Raw genomic sequence first — 24,245 nt, 5'->3', positions numbered from 1 at the left:
TTCCCATTCGCAAACGCAATTAACAATCCTAATAAAGAAGCGAAAAATAAATATATTGCGCATTAAGTTTTAGATTCAATTTTTTTCCCCTTACTTTCACGTTTATATTTCTGTTGGCAGTAAGGATTGGAAAATTTCAAGGGCAAGGAGCGAGCGGTCGGGTTCAAAGGCGTCGACCCAAGAACACGTACTACACCCACATTTAGAACCTCTAATTCTCTTTAAATGCAAATGAAGCTGAACAGGCACATCTCTTTCATTTTCTTCATTCCCTATGCAGTAAATAACAAGACTTTTTTCAATTTTCTTATTTTACGCAATTTTACCTGGAATCTCGCAAAACTTCTATGGTATCCATTCTGGCACACTGCTTTCAAGTATTGTTGCTGTTGTTGTTTTCCCTCATTCAATGCCTTTGTAGTTATTTAAAACTTTCAGTCACGCGGATGAATACATCGTGTTTTCACAAAATCCCATTTAACGTTCAAACTAATGCTAGAATTTCAGCAAGAAAAATATGAAGAGAGCTTCAAGTGCTCTACACCAGTGCACTCTAATCTTTTTAAAGATGAGGACAGGTCAACGTCTGATGATGGAGGGGACGTGGATGGTTTATATTTTAGGTTTTTCTTAAATTTAATTATTGTTATTTAATTGTGCATAAACATGCCTTCAAAATAAAATACAATTACATGCGCAGTGTTAGTGCGGCTTTAGAAACGCCTCTCAGTTCCCGGTTAACCTCTCACCGAGAAAAACAATCCCGAGATCCGAGAAAAAAAATGGAACAACACAAATCGTACAAACCCGCAGTAAATAAAATGGAAACAATTTCATGTTCCTTGGGCTGTCCGGTACCAGTCCGTGTTTCATATATGGTTTGTAAGGCTTTCCAGTTGAGATTAACTGACTTTTGAGATTAACAGAGAGCTGAGAAACCTTGCGCCAATACCGAGCATGAAATAGTATGTTATTTTGAAGGCATTTTTGAATACAATTAAATTAAAATTATGAAATCAAAAAAATATAAAATATGAACAATCAATCCCCTGCCCCCTCCAGCGGGCCGTGGTGAAAATGTCAAACGGTGACCGGTCCACGGCGATAATAAATGTGGGAAGCATTACTCTATAGTCTACACCACCCTTCTTGGATTACTTCTACAAATGCTATTTAGTAATTATAAAACCTGAATAATTTTTCAAAAACTAAAAATAAATTGCGCATTCCTCCTTTTTTTATTTCACTCTCCGTATTTTGATTTAAAATGGTCCAAACAAAATTTTCGATGTACTAGTATAATGAGAGCTAAAAAAAAAAAAAAGCAATTTGTAGTAAAAACCAACAAAATTATTTGAGCTAGAATTTATAAAGAACTTTTCAAGCAGCAGATATGAAATGGAGACAAAGTTATTTTCTTTAGCAATAGGGAAAATAATGTATTAAATCTATATATGCATATTAGATCTATAAAGTATATATTAGATTTATATATATAGTCTATAGAGTATGCAAAACTCATCATGAGTTTGTATGGGCTAGGGTCAATCCGTAAAACTTTTTCAAAGAAGAATTTTTTTTATATCAAACTATTGCTTAGAATTATTTTTAGATAGTTGTTTCATAATTAAAGGAATTTCCACTTGATAACAACACACCACACAGAAACATCTTATGGCCTTCCTGCAAATCTTACATTTTTTTTTTTATCAATAACGTTTCAAGTTCCCCTGAACAAGTTCCCCTTAGAGCAGTGCTTCCCAAAGTGTGGTACGCGTACCCCCAAGGCTACGGGAACAGTTTAGCGGGGGTACGCGTTCTTATACGAAGTATATTACAACAAACGAAAATTTCAAACATTTTTATTTAAAAATAAAGTTAGCCATGAAAATTTACGATGACGTATTTTTCTATTGGCTTTTTTTTGCAGGATTAACAGTTAATAATTAGTGGTGTCAGCAGCCAGTCGTGACTTTTAACTTTTGTGCATTTTTTATAGTAAAAATTACATACATTTTTTTTTTATCAGTGGTACACAGCGTTACGAAAAATTTGGAAAAGGTACACAAAAGTCATAGGTATGGGAAACACTGACTTAGAGACCTATGGGCAAGTCCTTCAAGTGTTCCAACCAAAATCGTTCAAGGAGAAAGTCCCTAAAAATCCCAATATTAATTACAGCAAGCACGGTTGATTAAAAATTATATTTAAGTTATAAAAAATATTGAAATATCAAACGAGTAAGTTTAATCTTTTTTTTCGTTCTTTTTTTTTTCTTCAAAGATCGAGTATAGGCACGTTGTGTTGAAAAACGTGCGAAATAACAACGTGTTTTAAGTCGTTATATCTTAAAGAACCCTGCTTCTAGACATTCCGCCCGTTGAGATAAATGATCAGGATAGCATGCACTATCGTACTTAAAAATAAAATAGAATAAAAGCACGTTTAAATGGAATAAAATTCCTCAAACGTCAGCTACAAAAAAGATAAATGAAGAAGAAGAAAAAAAAACGCTTATTTTATTTGCCATCAGTATTAAACAAAATAGAATATTGCATATTGAATGCTATTATGGAAGTATTTTCGACTACTGAACAAATCTACTTGTCAATAATAAACAACTTCGCCAAAATGGGTTTCAATGGATGAATGTAGTGGGAGTTTCGAGCTTTAGGACTCCCATGGTGGAGCGGCCCCTAATAACAGAGACCTATGGGCAGATAATGATTTTTTTTTTTCCTTATTCGGGAAATCTCCTCGCATAAGCGCCCACCCCACTAGCAGATCCACAGTGGGTCGATGACTTTCGACGTCTGCAAGGGGAGTGGGAGGATAACCCCTGAGTTTCATTTCCCTATTGTCGAAGTATTCGCAAACGAACGGATAGACTGCGCGGCGACCCTATGTGTGTTTGTGGTGGGTGGGAGTTGGCTCCCTTTTACTTTTTCCTCTTGCAAGAACCCTCCGAAAATTGCAAAAACCACCAACCTAGAACAAGTGTCATTAGACATATTTGGAATTGTATTTATAACCTCCAAATGTGCCCCCCCCCCTATTTAATGACTTTGGCTGAACTTGTTTTTCAATAGCAACTTTTATCTCAAGGAAGCATAGAACAGTAAGCGATTTTTTCATTTATGCAAAAAACGCTCATAAGTATACAAATATAGAAACGATCATTTCTAATACCCTGCCTAATCCAATTTTATTCAACTTTGAAATCGGGTTGATTCAAAGCACAGTTTAAATACCCTTTAAAGCAAACAAAACAAATTTTATTCATTAAACGATTCTTATTCTAAAACCTATTTTAAGATTACAATACACTATGACCTAGCTACTGAGGTGATTTTTCTTTCTTTTTTTTACTTATTATTTTTTATTTCAAGCTTATACAAGATTCAACGATTCTCCCCCATCGCAAAAACTCATTAAATTTAATTTATTAGTTTATTCATTAAATAGTTTAACACACTCCTGAATTCTAGATTGTTTGATACATACAAAGGTGCCAATGTGATCCGAACAGCGGATAAACATTTTCAAGTGGCAGTCTTTTAATGATATATATTTAGTATTTTTTTTTAGATCTGGATAGGGTAAACTGACGGAGACTGCCTTGGCCGGTAGCCGGCTGTTGTGCCTAAGAAGAAGAGGAATTATGATGTATGATTCTTACATTAAATTCGTTTAGTAAATTCGATTTATATGGTTTTCACTCATCACTGCTTCTAAATAATTCTAAAGCTTATGTGATACGCCATTTGGTTGCTGCAGTTAAGCCGTGCTGAGCCTTATAAAATATTGCCAAAATTAAACGAAAATCTGCAAAGTTTAGTTTATAGTTCTCAAACGTTTTACGTTTTTTAAAATATTTTGTGGAACATGTAGCAGTTGGCATCTCTTTTATATTTTTTGACCAAATCTGTCTTGCTATCGCCCCCTAATCTTAAAAATTACTCATTAAATTCAAAAGAAAAATTATTCCTATATCGGGAAAAGAAAAAGAATATGTTGAACATAGTACAGGAAACTATTTTTGACAACTAACCCCGTCCAATCTCTGGTCAATATTACATTTCCAGCTTTCAATAAAATGCAATAAATATGCCTTTTAACAGTAAGCATTCATTTTAATAACCTTTTCCCTTTTAATTTATTATATAGAGACAAAAAAAAGTGGTCTAAAAAATATTTTTTCCATAAAAAGGAAGTGTAATCCGTTCGTGACCCGAGTATTTCATTTCGCTCTCTTACAAAATTTATAATAATTCTCTTCGGGATTAACAGTGCTAAACCTAAAATAATTATTTCCTTAAGTATTGGATTTATATATAAAATAAACACGGCATTTCCTAAAGTAAAAAAAAAAAAGAAGATATAATAGTAAAGTAAAGGAGTCAGTAACTCAAAATAATACTAAATAAAAAAAGAGCTACAATTTCTTCCGAATCTTCGGCTTGGAACTATGTATACCTATGCGATTATGACAATAATTCTACTTAGGAGTGTTTCTCTGTCCCTCGGAATCATTATATTAAGAAATAATCACAGAACCATGAAAAATCTTAAAGGTTTTTTTTTTGTCGAGCACGAATGGCATTCCTTGCGCAACAAAAGAGTATTCGAAAATTCCATTCTTGCCCCTCACGATCATCCACAATGTCTTCGATATCTATACGGTATTTTCAAACAAAAGTTATCTTCAGTTGATGGCCGCACTTTAGAGGCACAACTCAGTGGAAAATATTCTTTATTATTACATCATTTTACGTAACATTCCATTTAAATCTCATGTCATCTACCGCTAACAAAGGCGTAGTAAAAGAATTTCGTTGGCTTATTTTTTTTTCACAGTTGTTTGCTGGGGGAAAAGAAAATGTCGCCGTAGAAGTAGCCTGTCAGACGCCAACTGAAGTGGTCTCCTGGACATTTCATTTCGACAATGTAAATGGCATACATGGGGGTGGGGAAAGAAAGCAACAGCTATCATAAACTGCGGGATGATATTTTGAATAGAATGTAATAAAAGATAGAACCGGAGAGAATAAATACTGTCGGATAGAAAGGAAGAAGAAAAAAAAATATCCAGCTTAAAGCTCTCCATCCCCATCCCTTAAAATATTTTATGTTGTATTTCATTTATTTTAGTTACGGGAGAGCTATTCATTGTTCCCTTACTCTAAGATCATTCTTTTGTTTGATTGCGTACTCGAAGATTATAATCTTCTGCAAAAAATATTTAATACTTATAAAAGCTATTTTTAGTGCATTATAACTTATCTATTTTTAGGGCAACGTTTGGGGAGAAAAATCTGGAATTTAAGGGAATAAAATAAGGGAGCAACATTCTCGTTTTTTTTTTTTTTTCTTTTTTTAATGACTATGCAAATAAAAATTTAAATTTATGAGTACATTATACTATTGAATAATATTATGGGAAATTAAATTTTAAAATTTTAATATTTAACGCATAACCGACCATTTGACGATGTTTCATCATTTCAGCTTCAATCACTTGTAGTCCAAATTCGTCATTTTTATATTGCATTAAATCAGTGTTTCCCAAAGTGTGGTACGCATACCCCCAGGGGTACGGGAACCGTTTAACGGGGGTACGCGATCTTATGCGAAATATCTTGCAACAAACGAAAATTTCAAAAAATTTTATTTAAAAACAAAGCTAGCTATGAAAATTTACGATTACGTATTTTTCTATTGGCTATTTTTCGCAGAGTTAACATTCAATAATTAGTGGTATCAACAGCCAGTTGTGATTTTTCGTACAATTTTTTTTTTTTTTATCACAGCAAAAACAATATCATCCTTCTCAATAAGGTAAATAAACTTATTAACGAAACTTTGTATCAAAAGCAGAAAAATAAACATATTTTTAAAGAAATACATTAATTTTTTATTAGTGGTACACAGCGTGCGAAAAATTTAGAAAGGGTACACAAAAATCATAAGTTTGGGAAACACCTATAAATAATTCATTATTATAAGATACTGATAGTTGGTTCATGACGGTTTAAAAAATGCTGGACGGATATGTATTAAGAATACATGTTATAGCTTGAAATAACGCAATTTTATTTAAAATTAAAGAGCATAATCTATTTATTAATCAGCAGATAAATAAGGATAAGATTCATCAAGTAAATTTATCTAGGATTTTTCCAGTTTTACAATGGTTGTTAACGTAGCACTTTTAAGAATTGTAAAGGTTAAATTGTATCATTTATTTAAATTTTAATAAAAATGTAAGGGATAATGTAAATGATAAAAATGCGCGTGATCTGTAGCCTCAACTACAATTGCCAGCTGGATTTTTGAACTTGCAAATTCACGATACGGAAATATTCCCGAATTTAAGAGCATATCCGCTTGACATACATAAAAGAACTTTAAAAATAGTTTGTTTTAAATTCTAAATCTGTAAATCGCATAATTCATTGCAAAGCAAATCTTTTTTCAAGTTTAATTATTTAGGGTTACTATTCAGATAGTTTGAATTACTCAGATTTACAAGATTTTTTACCTTGTCTAACTCAGGGCTGTGGAGTTGATCTCGAAGACAAGTTTTCAGGGTATCAACTGTAATTGATATAAAAATAGTTTTGTACTTAAAAGCAAAATTAATGGAGAAATGGAACTAATTTGTTAAGGATAAACGTAAAAAAAACACCAATATTTATTATTGATGGCAATGATAATAAGTTTTGGTTACAGTTAGTAATTGAAGTAAAATATTAAGCAATGTACTAAATGACGAAATTAATGGGGAAATATTACTAACTTGTTTACGAGAGGGTAAAAAATCGACAAACTATTATTGACGTCATTGAAGCTTAATTAATTTTGGTAATGGGTACTTATTGAAATAAAAGTAAGCTATGAACTAAAAAACAAAATTAATGAAGAAAATGTACTTATTCGTTAAAGGGAGTGGTAAAAAGTGGACATACTATTAACGACACCAATAATGCCTAATTTCGGTAATAGGCACTACTGGAATAGTGCAGTTTTAATAGGTACCAATTGTACTCTTATATACGTACAAAGTATTTTATGAGCAGATTTGACACCGATTACAGCTGCACCAATACTGCATATTTTTTAGAAATATTTCGAACAGCCCCCCGAAGATTTACGTCGTGGAAAAAGTAGCTTGATTGTGATAAGTTTTAAATACCACGTGATGCCTCGTGCAATAGCAGATGATACTGAATAAAATTTATCTTTATTTTGATGAGATGAGCTACTAAATACGTGTTTTGTTTAATCCAATAACTTAAAACCATCCAAAAGGGCAACAAATAATATGCTTTATTATTTCTATCAGTATTTGTCTTACAGTCTTGTGCACGATTTCGGATTGTTGTCCAGTACCGATTTATTGATGCTTATTTTTCCGTTTTTCTTCCCGTACGAAGGATGGGTATTCAGCTAGTATAGTATGAACGTAACTATTGTAGAATTATTACCCAAAAGAAACATTTCATACAAATCCTTGTTTTTTATCAGCAGCATTTATTTATTTATTTCATAGTCATCATAAAGACGATAATAAATTTCGCTTTGTATCAGATCTTAGTAAATGTTAAACATTATACTGCACGCATAATACGAAGTCATAATCAATAATGTCCCAATATTATGCATTTATGATGTAATTAATGCGGAATAATACATTTGTTCTCTCCTTAAATTTTTTTCACTGCGGTTTTTAATAATATTTTGTATCTGGTGAAAAAAGCAATAACAAGCATTTTACTCACATATCATACGAAGTGAGAAACAATAATATCCTTTAAGATGATAGAATCCCTAAAATTATATATAGTCGGTCTTCTATTTAACGAACTTTTACCATTTTGCAGATTTCTCTATTTTGCGATTTTTTTCGAGGAACCGAGAAAATTTTTGAAATTTTTTCGTACAACAACTTCCAAAGAGCGAAGTGAATTTTCTATTTAACGAACTTTTCTTTAAGATCCACTTTCCCAAAATATTTCGAAACATTTCAGAACTTGTTAACGTATTTCATGGGAGAAATGACCTTGAATTGATTTTCGCAGTCACTTTGAGAGAAAGAAGTAAAATACATTTCCCTTTTTGTTTGCATTACAAACGAAAAACTCAGACAAAATTTACGGATTTTATCAGTAGCAACTAAACTTAAGAACGCGTGTGGTATGTTTAAAATTACTTTTATAATAAATGCAGCTATAATTTTACACACAAATTCAGTTTTTTTTTTTTTTTTTAGTTTAAAAAGTATGTAACATGATGGTATAACACTGGATCATGTTATGCTCAATTCTTACTTTCCATGCAGATTTCTTTTATGATTAAGATTTACAAAATAAATTATAGATACTAGTTTACAAGATAAAAGTGCATCAATAGCTATTTTAATTATGTCCAGTGTTTATGAATTTGTGACCTGTTTTGTGTTGTTTAAGTATTTCAAAAGGTGATTTTCTATTTAACGAATTTCCGTCAAAACGAACTTATTCTAAAGATTTAGCGACTCTGTTAAATAGGGATCCGACATGTGGTTACTGCGCATGAATACATTTATTCTCGCGTGAAACTTTTTTTAGGTGCAGTTTTCAGCAATATTTTATGTCTGGTGCAAAAAAAAAAAAAAAAAAAAAAANAAAAAAAAAAAAAAAAAAAAAAAAAAAAAAAAAAAAAATTAAAAGCATTATACTCTATAAATAATCCGAAGTAATAATAATCAATAATATCCCTAGCATATTGCCGTTATAACGTAGTCAATCCGGATGAATTTGTTCCCTGGTGAAATCTTTTTTTCTGTGCGATTTTCAGTATTTTATGTCTGGTGCAAAAAACATCCTGCATACAAAGAAAGCAGATTTAGAACTGCGAAGAGTTGTTTAATCTTCATTCTAAAGGGAAATGTTCACTCTTTTACACTTGGATAAACAAAATAATGTTCTAATAAGCTGCGGTTGTTTATATTCTTTTTCTTAAATGTTATTTTAAAGGTAAAACTAAACAATTTTATCCTCCCCCGTATCTTAGAAAGGTTGAAAAGGTAACTTTATTTCCTGATTATAATGATGGAAAAAAAAAAGAAACTTCGGCTTTTTTGTAAACTTATTTTATCAACGCGGATATTTCCTTCTGCTATGTTCACTATACACCGTACTTCCCTACTTTTGTTATTCGATGTGCGAGGGGCACAAAAAAAGGAAAGTGTTCGATTCTTAACCATAACTCCAACTCTCTTCATCTACGCATGTATAAAAAGTTAAAAAAGAAACGAAGAATAAGATGAGAGGGAGGGGGGACCAGTGAAAAATAGGGATGAATATATCATAACGGGGCATAGCAACGCATCCACGATGCAGCGTAATCCATCCATCGCATGTCGTAGCACACGTTTGGAGTACGCGTACACCGCATGACTTTATGAAAGTGGTTGCGTTATGCAGACAAAAAAAAAGGATAATAAAAAAAAGGGGGGCAGAGGAGGAAAAACATCCCAGGCATAGTCAATACCCTCTTTTGGATTGAGGGGGTTAAGGAATACCCTCTCCCCCCACCTACATATCAAGAAGTAAGAACACAAAGGGACCCCCTTCCCCCTTTTTCTCTTTGTGCCATTGAAAGCGTCTGGGGCTCTACCACCGCTTTGTCCTTGTGCCCAGTAAATGGCCCCCACTGCACCGATCTCCTCCCCCGCGCCCCTTATAACGGGCCCCGTCCTGTAGGGAGGGGGTGGAGAGATAAATGAACAGAAAACCCAAACCGAAACCCTCTGCTCTGCAGCGCTCTTCTATGTGTATTGGGGAGAAAACATTCTACTGGGACCATTGTGTTGTTCGGTGTAGTTCTGTAAAGTTGTTCCAATTTTTATTTTCATTTCGTTTTTCATTTCATGTACATTTTATTTTGTTTTCTAATGGGAGGGAGCGCAATTTTATGTAATTTAAAACTAAATAAGTTGATAAAATTTAATTTCAGTTATTGCGAGTTGGTGTATCTTTACTGTCGGTTGCGAGGTCGTATCGTGGGGATATGAAAACCAGTTCCTAGAGCTTCCATAATTTTTTTTTCTTCCAAAATTTATAATGTTTTATATTGCTATTACTTCTTCTGTAAATGTTCGGAATCTTAATGAAAATTTTTTGAGTGAAAGATAAAGTCTATCACCACTTTTTACTTTTTAGGATGCAACTCGCATCCTCTTTGTAAAAAAGCATTTATATGTATTTAGATATGCACCGTAAAACATATTGGCTGGCAAATAATTCAAAATAAGGAACGCAACTATCTAAAAAGTGAAAATCAACTTATTCTTTGATGGAAATATTTTTATCAATGTAAGATACAATGTACCAGAATAATTAAAGATGCATTTAGTACATAGCCGTAGTTCTGAAGTACTAATAAAATCACACTTGCATTCCGAGATAGTGTAGAAAGTTCGAGATAGTTTTTTTAAAGCATAATTTGTCCTGAATCATCTTTAAAAAAGAATGATTCATTCACAGTTTTTGTTACAAATAATAACACAGTATCTTGAATTTGGTGAGACTGAAATAATTTGAAAGCTCTGCAGTAAAATGCTCGCAAGACAGTTGATAAGACAAAACTTATTCCAAATATAAAATTTTTTCATCAAACTCTTTCTTAGTATTTTTCCTAGATAGGTTTTTTCCCACATTTCCACTAGCCAACATCTTTTTCATCCAGAAACATCTTTTCCCCAACACTCGGAACTCGAAGTGTTTTTCACAAAAAAACGCTCTCTTAGTAAATTTGAAAAATGTTGCTTTAATTAAAAACTTTTATTCCACTGTCATTCATTTTAATTGGTCTTGTTAAAAGTTGAATTTATCCATAAGGGATGAAAAAACTTTTTTTATAATAAATGTTAATGAAAAAGTAATTAGCAAGGTGATTTCAATTTTTCCCCTACAACTGATAGAACGCATCCTAAATCATTGTTAGCGAAAAATGCAAATTAATAAATATTATCTCAAAATATCAGTGGCTTAATTATTGCAATAAATTTTATGAAGAACAATGCAATTTTTCAAGATTAATAAATTAGCATATACAATTATAGCATATTTCTTACACGCGTATGGGATATCGGTGTCCCTCTCATACATTTTTTCTGACCCTCTAATTACAAGCAAAAAATATATATTAGGATTTTTTAGTTATGTAAGATAGTCCAATAGTAACTAAAACAATATGTGTCAAGGGTGCACAACCTGCTGCCCATAGACTGTTGATATGCTGCCCGTAAGAACTTTTGAGCACAATGAAAGAAAATATATTGTTTTGAAAAGTAAAAAAAATTTGAAAATTTTAAATCGCACATTTGAGTTATCACTTTCTGATGCGCTCAATTTGCGCAGATTTTATCATAAATCTACTTTTTTTCCCGATCGTTTTTTCAACGATTATTACAAAATTCTGCATAATTTTAAAACACTCAATATTTTTAATAGAATATCACGATACGCGAAATAAAAATTTTGTAATCGCTTTTTGACTCTCTCTATTGTTGCGGATTTCATCATATATTTAAGTGATGCTTCGATTTTTTTTAATTTTTTTTTTTTTTTAGCGTTTATAACTAGCAATGGGGTTTTTAAAATCACATGATATTTGTTACGGTATTATATCCACGCATTTAATTCATTACTTTCTGAACTGTTTCAGTTGTGCCGATTTTATGGAAAATCCAAATTATTTTTCAATTGTTTTTTACGGCAGTTTCTACCGTGGTTTTAAAAATTCCGATTTTTGTTACGAAATGCGATTTTTATATCATGCATTTAAATAATTACTTATAAACGCTCTTTATTCGTGCTGTTTTCATCATAAATCAAGGCTATTAATTTTTTTGTTGTTGCTATTATTGCAATGTTTTTTTTCGCGTGAATTTGACGATCAAGTTATTTTAAATATACGTAATGTAGTTACGACACGTAGTTACGAAGTTATTAATCGACCATTCAAGTAATAATTTTTTGATACAATTAATTTGTGTATATTTCACTGTAAATATAAGTTATTTTTCCGTCGTTTTTTTTTGGCAGTTAGCGACAAGCATTTGCACCTGGTACTTATTTTTAATACAATGTTATTATAACGAGAAAAATTAGAAAAGTAGATAGTTTTTAAACTGCTCACTGTTTGTAATTTTGTTTTAAAATTTTTGTAGCATAGGGAATTTTTTAGAAAGAAAACTTTTCTTATTTAAAATTCATAAAACCTCTAGAAATTCAAGAAATCGAAATGATATCTGAAGTATAATACCTAATAAATATAGCATCTTCTAAAATGATTTTGTTTTAACTTTAAGTTTTTTTAAAACCTGATAAATTGTTTTTGGTTAAAATATTTAATTCGACTTTATATTACTGATTTGAACACGTCTGTACTTTTTTTTTTCTTCCTGGAGCATTCTTCTTCAAGCGAAAAAATTTGGAAAAAGAATATTTTTTTCAAATTGTTCTTGAATTGAATTTTGAATATGTTCGATTGAAAGCATTTCCTCTTCCTACAATACAAAAATAAGTATACTGATAAAAAAAATTCAGCTTGTAGATCACTAATGTTTACTTAAAGATTATCATATTTGCCGCCAACAAGACTAAACATACATACGGCCCATCGTTAGTCAACTTGCTGCGCAAGTGGTCCTTCACTGCAAAAGATTGTGCACCCCTATAGTTATATTATCGGAATTATTATTTGTACTATAATATAACGTCCGAAAATTATTATTTGTACAATAATATAAAGTTGGAAAATAGTACTTCGAAAAATATTAAAAAACGTATCAGTAATTGATTTCACAAATAACTGTTTCACTTAGATCTAAATAACAGAAAATTTAAAGAAATTATTGTTTGGAAGTGAGCCGTGTTTGGAAGATATTTTCCTTCAGCACAGAAAAAGGCACTGTTGTTTTAAGATTTATTTCATGACCATAAATTAATATAATGCTAAATATAGTGTTTTTTACTTTTTTTAAATCTAAATTAGAAAAAATGTTATTAATAAAAATTCAGATGTCAGAGCGATTTAAAGTACAAGCTAATTAAAAAGGCTAAGAAGAAAAAAAAGTGTGTAGAATAAATGAAAAAGATGCTACAAATTCTAAAAAATTTCAAATTTACGTTTTAAGAATGTATTATCATTATATAATTAAGAATATATTATTAGACTTCCATAGAAAAAATAATCCAGCTATTCGTTTAAAAAAAAAAAAAAAAAAAAAAAAAAAAAAAAAAAANTAAAAAAAAATTAAAAAAAAAAAAAAAAAAAGCTTGATTGGTAATAATTTTTATCAAAATGAAAGATATATTTCATTTCAGAAAACAAATAACGAGACTTCAAAACTTTCTAACAAAATTTTGAATGGTACTTCTTAAAAGATATTTTTATGTAATATAAAAATGTCGGAATTATTCCCGCTCATGTAACACACGGTGAAGGTTAAAATACATTTTTTATTCTTCCTTTGTTATTGTCCTTACTGAAAAGTTTCGTAACTGTGTATCTGTACGAAGTTGTGAAACGCCTTGATCATAAAATAATGAGGAATATAACTTTCCGATCAGACAAGCACGTGGAAAGAAAAAGAAATTGTGAGAGGAAAAAAAATACGTATGATTTGTAAACAAAGAATAACATTTCCACCCGAACCCCCCTTTTTTTCATGGATGGATACAAACCGTTGCCAGGCAACGGGGATGAAAATAGTATTTATGTATCTACTCTGACCCCACGCAACGGAGAGGGAGACTGCTTGGCAATATTCCGAAATTCAACAGGAATAGAAAATTCAGACAGAGGCACTTGGCGACAACGACCGCAGCCTTCACTTGGCGTTTTAACGCCTAGTTTAATTTTAAATAAAATATGTGTCAAAGTTTAAAAAAAAGTACTTTTTAAAAAATTGCAGTATAAAATAAAGTGTATTTAAAATTAACAATATAATTTATCTCCTAACTACATTGCATGTATCTTTTACCTTTGAATACATATATATGTCATTTTTTTTGTTACTATTGTTAGAGCAACAGATTATTTTTAATATTATATTTCAAGTTTGTGAATATTCATTCATATTTCAGGCTAGTAATAGTAATAAAAACATTAAAAATAATCATTGAAAACTTTTCAAAAAGTGATTCATTTTATTAAATGTGTAAAAATAGACTGACTCCTGTATTAAAGCGATATTAAAATTACATTTGCCAATTTCTTTTTCTCGTTAACATTAAATTCTTATCTACTATTATTATAAATTTAATTTATGCATAAAGTGACCGTAAAAACACAAATATGTGCTTGAAATACAAAATATGAATCCCTTATTCTTAAAATACTCCTGAAAATTAAAAAAAAAATATTACAACTAAACAAAACTTGATATTTAACAAAAATTTTAAATTATATTACTTATGTTATTATGTATTTTCTCTCTTATCCCTAAAATGATTTATTTGATGAAATGGAAAGCTTAATTCTTTTACGCATTCATTGACAAAAGATGGAGCAAAAAAAAAACAACAACAAAAAATCAAAACTGGTATTAAACGTAAGATAATGAAAAAAAATCTCTCTACTAGGAATAGGAGATACCACAAATTTGAAAAATAAATTTAAAACCCTAATTTCGTAAACATTAAAACTTTGTAATAATGACTATACCTATTGAATATACTTATAAACATACATTAACTAAGTTAAAAGATGGGTGAGAATAATATAATATCAGCATCCCAGGGAGAATATAAAATTTCATTTAGCTGGGTCATTCCAAAAAGAAAAAATATATATATATCTGATGAAATAAAAAAGAATTATTTGAGTTCTTTTTTTTTTTAAATATCTGAGATTCATTAAATGAATAAATAGAAAAATAAAATATACTAATAGAAAACCCATTAAAAAATACCACACAAATCAAAAGATTTTCAAGGCTTTTTACATAAATAGGTTAAAAAATGAGCGATTAAACTTATTTATGACAGGATTATAAAAAAAAAAACATAAATACTAATTACTTAATAAATACAAATGTTTGCCACTAGTACAGATTGGCTCAATTAAAAAATAAATATTGCGAATGGAAATGTAGTTCTAATTCTTTCTGGATGGCGCAATTTTACAATTAAGAACTATTTGAAAGCCGTTTCTATACATCGTAATGAGTTTTTTTTATTTATATAAATAAAAAAACATGCATTAATTGATTGCCGAGAGGAAAACATAACTATCTCAAAATATAAAAATATTTATTTTCTTTAATTACTAGTTTCATAAAATTACAGGGATGATTTATTAGTAATGAAAACAAATAATGTAATTACTCAGTGTGGTTATTTTTTAATACATTAAATTGCTTCTCTTTTAATGCATATCTCAAGAAAAAATAACATAGCTCAAGTATTTAATATTAAAAAACTTATCTCAAGTATTTAACTTTAAGGGGATTTTTTTTTTTTTTCAGAACAATTATTTAAAAAAAATCGTTTGAAAGATAATCTATAAAGGAATTTTTGTTGTGTACAGATATGTAAAGATTACTGAAATATCCACATGACTGATTGATAGATTTTAATCGAATTCTTTTTGCTTGAATAATGTAAAAATATAAAATAACTTGGCATTCCTATTTTCAATAGATCAAATTCAAATTAACAAAAACCAAAAATGTGCACACAAAAAGTGCACACATAGTAGATTAAGAGACACTATATTGGATTACAAATGAATTAGGTTGTCCGAAATTCGAAAACTAATTTTAGTGCGTTTTTTAGACTAAATATATAAATATAAAAGTAGAGCTCTTATATTAGAAAACAGCTTTAAAGCTGAACATTCGTTCCATAAACTACAGGCCTTCATCAGTTTTGCGAAGTTAGGATGTTACATCGTCTTAGTAACGACTTCAGAAAAATAGTAAGGATTCTATATTGTATCTTCCCAGTTCATAAGTCGAGTGATTAGTTGCATAGACACAAATCAAAGCAGTGTTTAATCATATTTGTAATACTTTGTAGCAATCAATTCATTCACAGGGATGATATAAAAACACAAGACAAGAAAGTTCATCAATAAAAATAGTTTTATTTACAAAGCTATCGGGCAAGCTGTTTCTTCACATAAAATATTTTCTTTTTTATGACCATGACTTAGTTTACAACGACTTCATTTCGTAAAAATACAAAAATGTAAATTTTTATTTATTTATCATTATTTGAAACTGACAAATTCACTACTTCATTTCGTTAGTACAATCTTTCGTAAGAAAATAGCTGGTGCTTTACACTAAATTAAGTACAAAGTACTTACAGTAATGACAGGAAGAACACATGGAAAAAGAACTTTTCCACACATAAATGGATTGTCAATATTTTGAGCGAAGAAAACACATTAGTAGAAAAATACATATAATTTTTCCAGCTTTTCACATCACAGCAATCGACTTTTTACATTCGTTCTAGACAATCTAGGATGAACTTGAGCAGCATTTAATGAAAAAGATTGCATTCAGTTAAATTTTAGCTACATTTTATTTATATCATAAATAATTAATATTTAAGTACATTCAAACATCAATTACTTATGGTATTATAAGGCAATAAATCGCTTCTAGAAAAATTTATATAAGATTTATGCTACTCCAGGGCATCTAGTGGTTTCTCTAAATTGCTATAGTGGTAAGTAACTTATCAAAACAGTGGAGTTTCAGCTACCACTTAAATGCTATAAATTCCCTCCCATTCTTAACATAACTCTTTATATGTGTAGGAGCTTTCCAATTATTGTAATGATTAGAAATGTTTCATGTTAATTTATTAAACACACGAAAGGCATTTTTTTAACAAAAATTTATATACCACTATAATAATTTAGAGGGACACTGGGCACCTTACTATTCATTTATAAGATATATAATATTAATATTTATATAAAATTTATGCTATTGATAGGCATAGATATGACCTATAAAATTATGAATCTTAAGTACTAACTGTGAATGATAAAATAAATCAAGAATATAGTTAAATAGAAATAAGAGGTTTAATAAATATATATAATTGAGAGATTAGTTATCTGTATTTTAAATTCAAAAATAATCACTTTGAGCATCAAAAATGATTACAAATACAAAATTAAATATTAAAAAAAAAATGGAAAAAAATTAGAGTATTTTGATTTATAACATCTCAAACTCTTTTTTTTTTTTAAATATGTATTCAAGCCGTAAAAATGTACAGAGATTTAATAAAATTTTAATTTTACACATTTCATACTTTAACTTAGAGAAGTAATCTACATAATTTTCATTAATAAATGAACTACAAGATAATAATCAGATTTGTTTTCTATAATAAATGAACTACAAGCAATATGGATAATCACAAAAGAGTCTCTCCTTAAAACTCAACTAATTTCATAAAAAGAAATTATAAAGAATAGCAGCCAAAATGTTACAAAGAGATGCTTTTTAAATTATCAAAATAAACGCTTTTTTATGGCAATGAAACATTTATTTTGATTACAATGATCAAAATAATGGACTAATCTATTTTAATTGTATAGAAAAATTCAGTTTTTCAAAATTTATTCACGTTAAAGAAATTCCAACTTAAAATAGCTAAACTACTTAGTATCCAAACTTATGAAACTGACATAATTCCAAAATTTCACACATAAGATATAAGTTTATTAGCCGGTTAGTTTTAATATTAATAGTAATGCAAATGAGCAATACAAAATTTTTTGCCCGTTTTTTCTATTAATAAATAAAAATAGGCAAATAGTTTTTTAAAAAAAATTAATTCTAATAACTGAAATTAAATCTAGTGTTATATAGGGTGTTCTGATAAATAATTATAAATTAGCAACTCATGCAAGGATGAGTTGCTAATGCAACTATGAAGCATCTTATGAGTTACATCTTATGAGAAGCATCTTATGAGTTACTTATGAGTTGCAACTATGAAGCATCTTAAATACTTTCAGTACTAAACTTGAACTATTTAATTTCTATGCTATGTCTGACAATAGCGATCGATAAGACAAATTAAAAGAAACACGATTTAAAAAAAACACATTAATTAAAAGAAAAACGTCATTAAAAGAAACACGAATTTAGCATATTATAATTATCAAAATGCATTAAAAAAGCACTTGAATTTTTTTTCTATTATTATTTTTTAAAATAATAGCCGCTGGCAAAATGACTCATACAAAACTATTTCAAATACAGTTAAAATACATTTACAGCATATCTGGTCTGATGGTAATCTGTCTGATTAATCTGTAAAAAAAAAACTTAAAAAACTTTTTTTCTCAGAACTTAGTAGTACTTACGTATCTGATATTTAATAAATCTTCGGAAAAAAATTCTTTTTTCTCTATTCTCAGCAACAATCACAAATCTGATGTTTAATTTAATTTGAGAAAAATATTTTTTAGTTCCGATTCTTAATAACATTTTGGCTGACGGCATAGAGTGATCACATTAAATATTATATGGAAGAAAAAAAAAAGAGTAAAATGGCGAAAGAAAGAAGAAAAAAAAAAAGCAGTTTCAAATCACTACAAGTCGTATCACAAAGAATGATCAGAATCATTGCACACAAATAAAATTCTCAACATTATATACACACACAAAAAAAAGATAAGCTTTTTAAAAATGTACAGCGCTAATGGAAAGAATGGAACTGAGGTAGGACAGCAATCAATTTTTAAAAAAAAAGCTTTTTACATAAATTTTTTTTTACAAAGGAATATAATTATTATGCATTTCAAATAAGGAAAGCATATGTACATCGATAAAAATAAGCGCCATTTTAAAAAGTATTTATTCAATGGAATCATATGATCTTTGATCATTTGCATTTGAAAGAGTAGGGACTAGTATTGCGCACAATAGGCAACTTTTAACTGAAATACGATGGGTATTTAATAAAATTTTAAAAAAAAATGCATCAAGGTTTTTAAAAATTCATTAATTAGAATTTCTACAATTAAAAACAACGATCACGGACTTATGTTATTTCAAATACCGCATTAAATGAATAATATTCAGCTTCCCTTTTAGATGTTTATTCATTAGTAAGCAGAGCTGGGATTTAAAATATCACAATAAATCGGAAAATATTGATATTTCATGATATATCACGATATTTTTCATTTTAACCAAATAACCTTGTTTTTACATAGGTCAATATTTTTTGTTCCTCAATTGTATACAAAAAAAAAACTTCGTGAAAGTATCGTTGTTGGCAATATTTTCTAGTTTGATAGTTATTATTGATAACAGTTTCCACAATATCATCATATTCAATAAATATAGTTGAAGATAATGACCACGATATTATCGTTGCTGGTAATTATCTTACATTTAATTTATGGATGTGTATGATTTATCGTGAAAATGTATCTCATGATATCTTTATCGAAAAAATATCGACATTTTAGGATAAATCGATATATCACCCAGCTATTATCAATTTAATGCTTTAATGTTAAGCCGTTGCAGATGTTGGATTTGTTAAATTAATTTTGCATTAATAAATGAATTAAAATATCTCACCCGCAAAAGAAAAAAAATCAATCTAGTAATAGCAATAGTTGTAATACTGCACAATGGTCTATTAGGGAGGATCAAGATCAATTTTAAATTTCTAATTTTGAGGGGGGGGATTGACATTGTTCTATTAATTTGATTTATACTAAATTATAGTTTTTTTTAAATAGATTTTTAAATAATGGTACTAGTTTAGAATCTTAGCTTTTAGGAATTTTGAGCAAACATTAAATTTGAAATTTTCACGAACCTAACATCTATTAAATGCAGAGAAATTATTTGCAAAAACTTTTATTTCATTGTTTTTTTCTTTCTAAAAGTTACTACTTAAAGCGCAAGGTAGACAGATCAGCAGATTTTCTCAGTTCAGTGCTAGTACTAATCAACAATAAATTATTTTTAAACACATAACTGACGAAAAAAATTTTGGCAAAATCAAATTACGCTATAAGAATTAAAATAGGAAAATATTTATAACAACCATTACTATATAGAAAACATTTAATCACATACAAAACAAGTAGTAAAATTTGACGACGATTCAACATATAATAATCAAATTCAAAGCACAATAAGCAAAAACAAAACTTTTAAATTCTACTATTAGATATAAAAACGCTTAAAAAAAACAATTGCGTAGGAACTAATATTTGTAATTACAATTAAAGCGCACAGCTACTTAGAAAAATATAATGCCCTAAAATAAGATGAAAAACAGTTCTGCTTAGGCTTAATGCATTAAACAGAAAACAAAGTTAAAATTGCAGATTCCTTTCAAGTAAAATATTTCAGCTACAAAGACTGCTAATATGGTTTTCAAATATGATGATACCAATATTAAAAATTAAGTCATTATAAAGAACATTTACTTTTATGTAGTTTCATTTCATTAAATTAGTTATATAACTTCCTTAAGTAACAATTAAAATTCAAATGTAGTTGAAAAAATGGCTCGTTTTTTTTCTTTCAAAAACACATTTTATCATTTTTTCATTATCATAAAAAATCCATATAACTTTAAATTTTTTAGGGTAAAAAAATTTTTAAAGGTAAAAAAAAAAAAGTATCGATATTTATTTCAGTTATTTTAATTTAGATTGAAGAAATAATTTTTAATAAAGGTTTGAAAATCTAATAACACTGAAATTTTAATAAAATTTTGCATAAAATAAATACATTCAAATTAAATAAAATTTACTATACAAAAAATATTGTAGGAATGTTCAAAATACAAGAAAATTATTTGGAAGAAGCATTTATAATACATATCTGAGTTTTTTGTACAAGTTGTATAAACAAGTAATAGAAATGAGAAGTTTCTACAATTTCATTGTCTTTGGGTAATTTATGTATATTGTATAGAGATATCCTGTATAAAATTCGATAGAATAAAATCTTCACCAATTTAAGTGCAAATTTTCAAGGGAATTAAAATTAGTTTTATACAAGAGGAAAACATTTTTTTTAAAAATAGTTCAATCTTGCATTGTAATATTGCATAAAGATATTTTGCATTCAATTTTTAGAACATATTTTAATTTTTTTTAAATTTCAATTATTTAGCTACAATCTTCTTTGATTCAGAAATGGATAATAACTTTCACTTACATGCAAAGGTATAAAATGCATTTGGAATACTCGCTCATGATCGAATAGTACTATCTCTAACAATTCATTACATTTTAATTTTATTTCTTTTCATATATTTAAAAATAGATTTTTTTTTCAGTTCAGATGTATATTAATATTAACTGTACATTATGATTTTATAGACATTTCATTAACAATGAATATTAGAACATTTAAACTTGCAATTTGGATGGAATATAGTTATCAAGAACTAATTTCACAGAAATAGCCACAATATTTCATGTACTATAAAAATGGCTTTCAAAAATACTTCTTTTATGGTACTGATACACTGTAATCCAACAATGTAAAACAGCATAACCTATTTTAATAATTTCAGTTTATAGCTCTAAGTTTTGTTCCCTTCGTGTATCTAATTAAATTTTCTATAGAAGGCTTCATTATCAGATTTAAACTATCAAAATAACTCTCATTATATACAGAGGAATACAATATATGAATCAATCTTTACATTTCATATCTAAATATCAGAATTACATTTAAGGTATCCTATGAAACTTCATAATAGATTGATATTGTTATTGATCATATTGATATTGAAAATAAATAATGATTTTCATTTATTATTATCAATATGATCGTTTTATTGCCTTTGAAATTTTATTATTACTATACAAGTTGTACACGAAAATTGTATATATCTCCTAAAAATACAATATCACTATTTTATTTGGATGGAAATTGAGGTAATACAAGACACTTTGTTGCATTATAAAAAGACCTGTCTTTGACCAAAACATTTATAAAAATACTATTTCCTCTGAAATCATATCTACACAATCACAGATCCACCTCAGATGTATCAATTCTCAAAAAGATTCATAAATTTAAGATTGTCATTTTATTATGAAAAAGTTTATATCATATTTGAGCAAATTCATACAAAAAAAAAAACAAAAAAAATCCCACTAGATTACAAAAGTAAGTGGCAAGTTATAATAGGTGATTGTATATTAATTATTTTCCCTTATTTTTACTTGTATAATAAACACCACATCTTTCAAGAAAATATAACTTAATAAGTTGTTTATATATACTAATCAAAGTAATAGGTAGTTTTGATTGGAAATTTATATACAAACATACATTGTAGTAATATAAATATCAATACTGACATTAGCTTTAAGATTAACAAAATTTCTTACAATTATATAATTAGATATAGTTTCAAATTAATAAAATTCTTAAATAATAAACGGATAATATAGTATGCAAAACTACCCTCTGAAAAATCTGAATTAAACATTAATAATGTACGACTAACTATGTCAAAACTAGTAAACAGATAAGTAATTTAAATAATATTAAGTTATGAAAGCGCAGACTGATGAAGATGATATTAAAAAGTCCTCACTACAAATGGAAGATAAATATAGATTTGTTTACATGAAAAGTGCACTTAATATGACTATTCTTAAGTTCTTGAAGGTGGTTTAAGTCTTACGCTGCCTGCCAATGACAAGAGAACTCTTTTACATTTTTAAAAAAAATCACAATAACTTACTTACAAAATTCAGATGACAACGGTGTTCATAGGTCATCAGCGAACGATGGATATGTTGAAGCGTTGACAAATTCACAACCACTTTGCACATGGTCCATAACTTGTTGTTTGAGATGACACACCTGTTCTCTGAGTCTTTGCACATGGTTGGAAAGTTCTGAGTTCTCGTTTTTTAGGTGTGAAACTTTGTCTTCAAGTTTGGCTATTCGCTCTAGTTTCCTTCTGCGGCACTTGCTTGCTGCTATCCTATTTCTCAGTCTCTTACGTTCGAGTTTTAAACGTTCTTGATCTTCCATATCGATTGGAGATTGGGGTGGCGACCCACCCATACAGGGCACCGTTTGAGGTTCTTCCTTGATGGACACTAAGGGCTCGTGGTAAAATCCATTGTTTTGGCTGACTGGGGCGTAGCAATTGTTGGAACTCATCGTCGAAGACACCATAGGATTGCAGTTGAGGTTAATTGCAGATAGTGGAGGCTGCTGGTAGCCATAGGAATCAACTAAAGACGCCGTAGAACAAGGCATTGATGAAGAAGGCATTATATTGCAGGTCGTGTTGTTGGTTATAGCCGCAATGTTGATGTCTGATTGAATATGGTGCGGCTGTTGTTGGTATAGTCCATTGGATTGAAGAAGATCATCGGTAAAATCCCGGGCAAATTGTTGCCCTCGTTCTTCTGCTTTCAGATTATACATGCACTGTCCAGGCGTATTCCCTTCATAGCCATGATTTGCAATAATTAATTTTTCTAACTCGGGTGAAGCCAATTTCAGCATGTTCAAATCGGGTGAAGTGAGGAGGGCAGTTGGTCCTCGGGACTTCTTGCTACTCCTCCCCGAATCCAGATCCAGAGTCATCGGTCGCTTCAATTCCCGCATCTCTTCTCGACTCCTGTAATAATTTTTGGAGTCTTCGTAAAATGTCGTATCCATCCCTTGTAGCTGGGAGGAACGCGGTTGAAGTACTAAGGACGCCGTATTGGAAGATCGCCTGTCGGCACGGCTTATGCAAATACGAAATAAGAAAAATCAAAGAAGAAAAAAAAATAAGTCACCGCGAGCTGGTTCTGCACGCGCTGCTCTCACGTATCCGTCTGTTATCGAGGGAAGGATATTTCCAACTACGTGCGGTCGATACTGTGAAGAGAGATTTGCTTCTACTACGTCTATGAGTCACCATCAGGCTTTTTCTACCACCTACCTCTCTTTAGGGTTGTATTAGTGTGATTTCTGCACACGAGGAATACCCCTATCATTCGCGCCAAGCTCGCGTGGACATGATGCCAAAGGATCTCGCCAAAGTTTTCTAAATTGAAAGTCTATTTCTCTCTCTCTTTTTTTTGCTTTTTACAATTTGCTCTTTGTGCCTTCCGCCTTATCTCAATCGATGCTCGCTTCTTTTGTGGAAGTTTATTTCCCTACAAATATGCTTATACCTGCGTGGGCGGTTTTCACTTTTTTTTTCTATCTTTTT

General features: G+C 29.5%; 1 protein-coding gene across 1 annotated transcript; it reads right to left on the bottom strand.

Annotated features, from left to right (window-relative positions):
• Positions 1-16,120: 16,120 nt before the first annotated feature.
• LOC107454471 (transcription factor Jun-like) lies at positions 16,121-24,005 on the bottom strand. Its single transcript, XM_016071679.3, has one exon. The coding sequence runs from the start codon at positions 23,702-23,704 to the stop codon at positions 22,796-22,798; it is 909 nt and encodes a 302-aa protein (XP_015927165.1). The 5' UTR covers positions 23,705-24,005; the 3' UTR covers positions 16,121-22,795.
• Between the last annotated feature and the right edge of the window lie 240 nt (positions 24,006-24,245).

The sequence above is a fragment of the Parasteatoda tepidariorum genome, chromosome 2, assembly GCF_043381705.1.
Source record: "Parasteatoda tepidariorum isolate YZ-2023 chromosome 2, CAS_Ptep_4.0, whole genome shotgun sequence".
Taxonomy (NCBI): Eukaryota; Metazoa; Arthropoda; class Arachnida; order Araneae; family Theridiidae; genus Parasteatoda; species Parasteatoda tepidariorum.
Note: the sequence above shows the minus strand (reverse complement) of the source record. Positions and strands in the feature narration are given on the sequence as shown.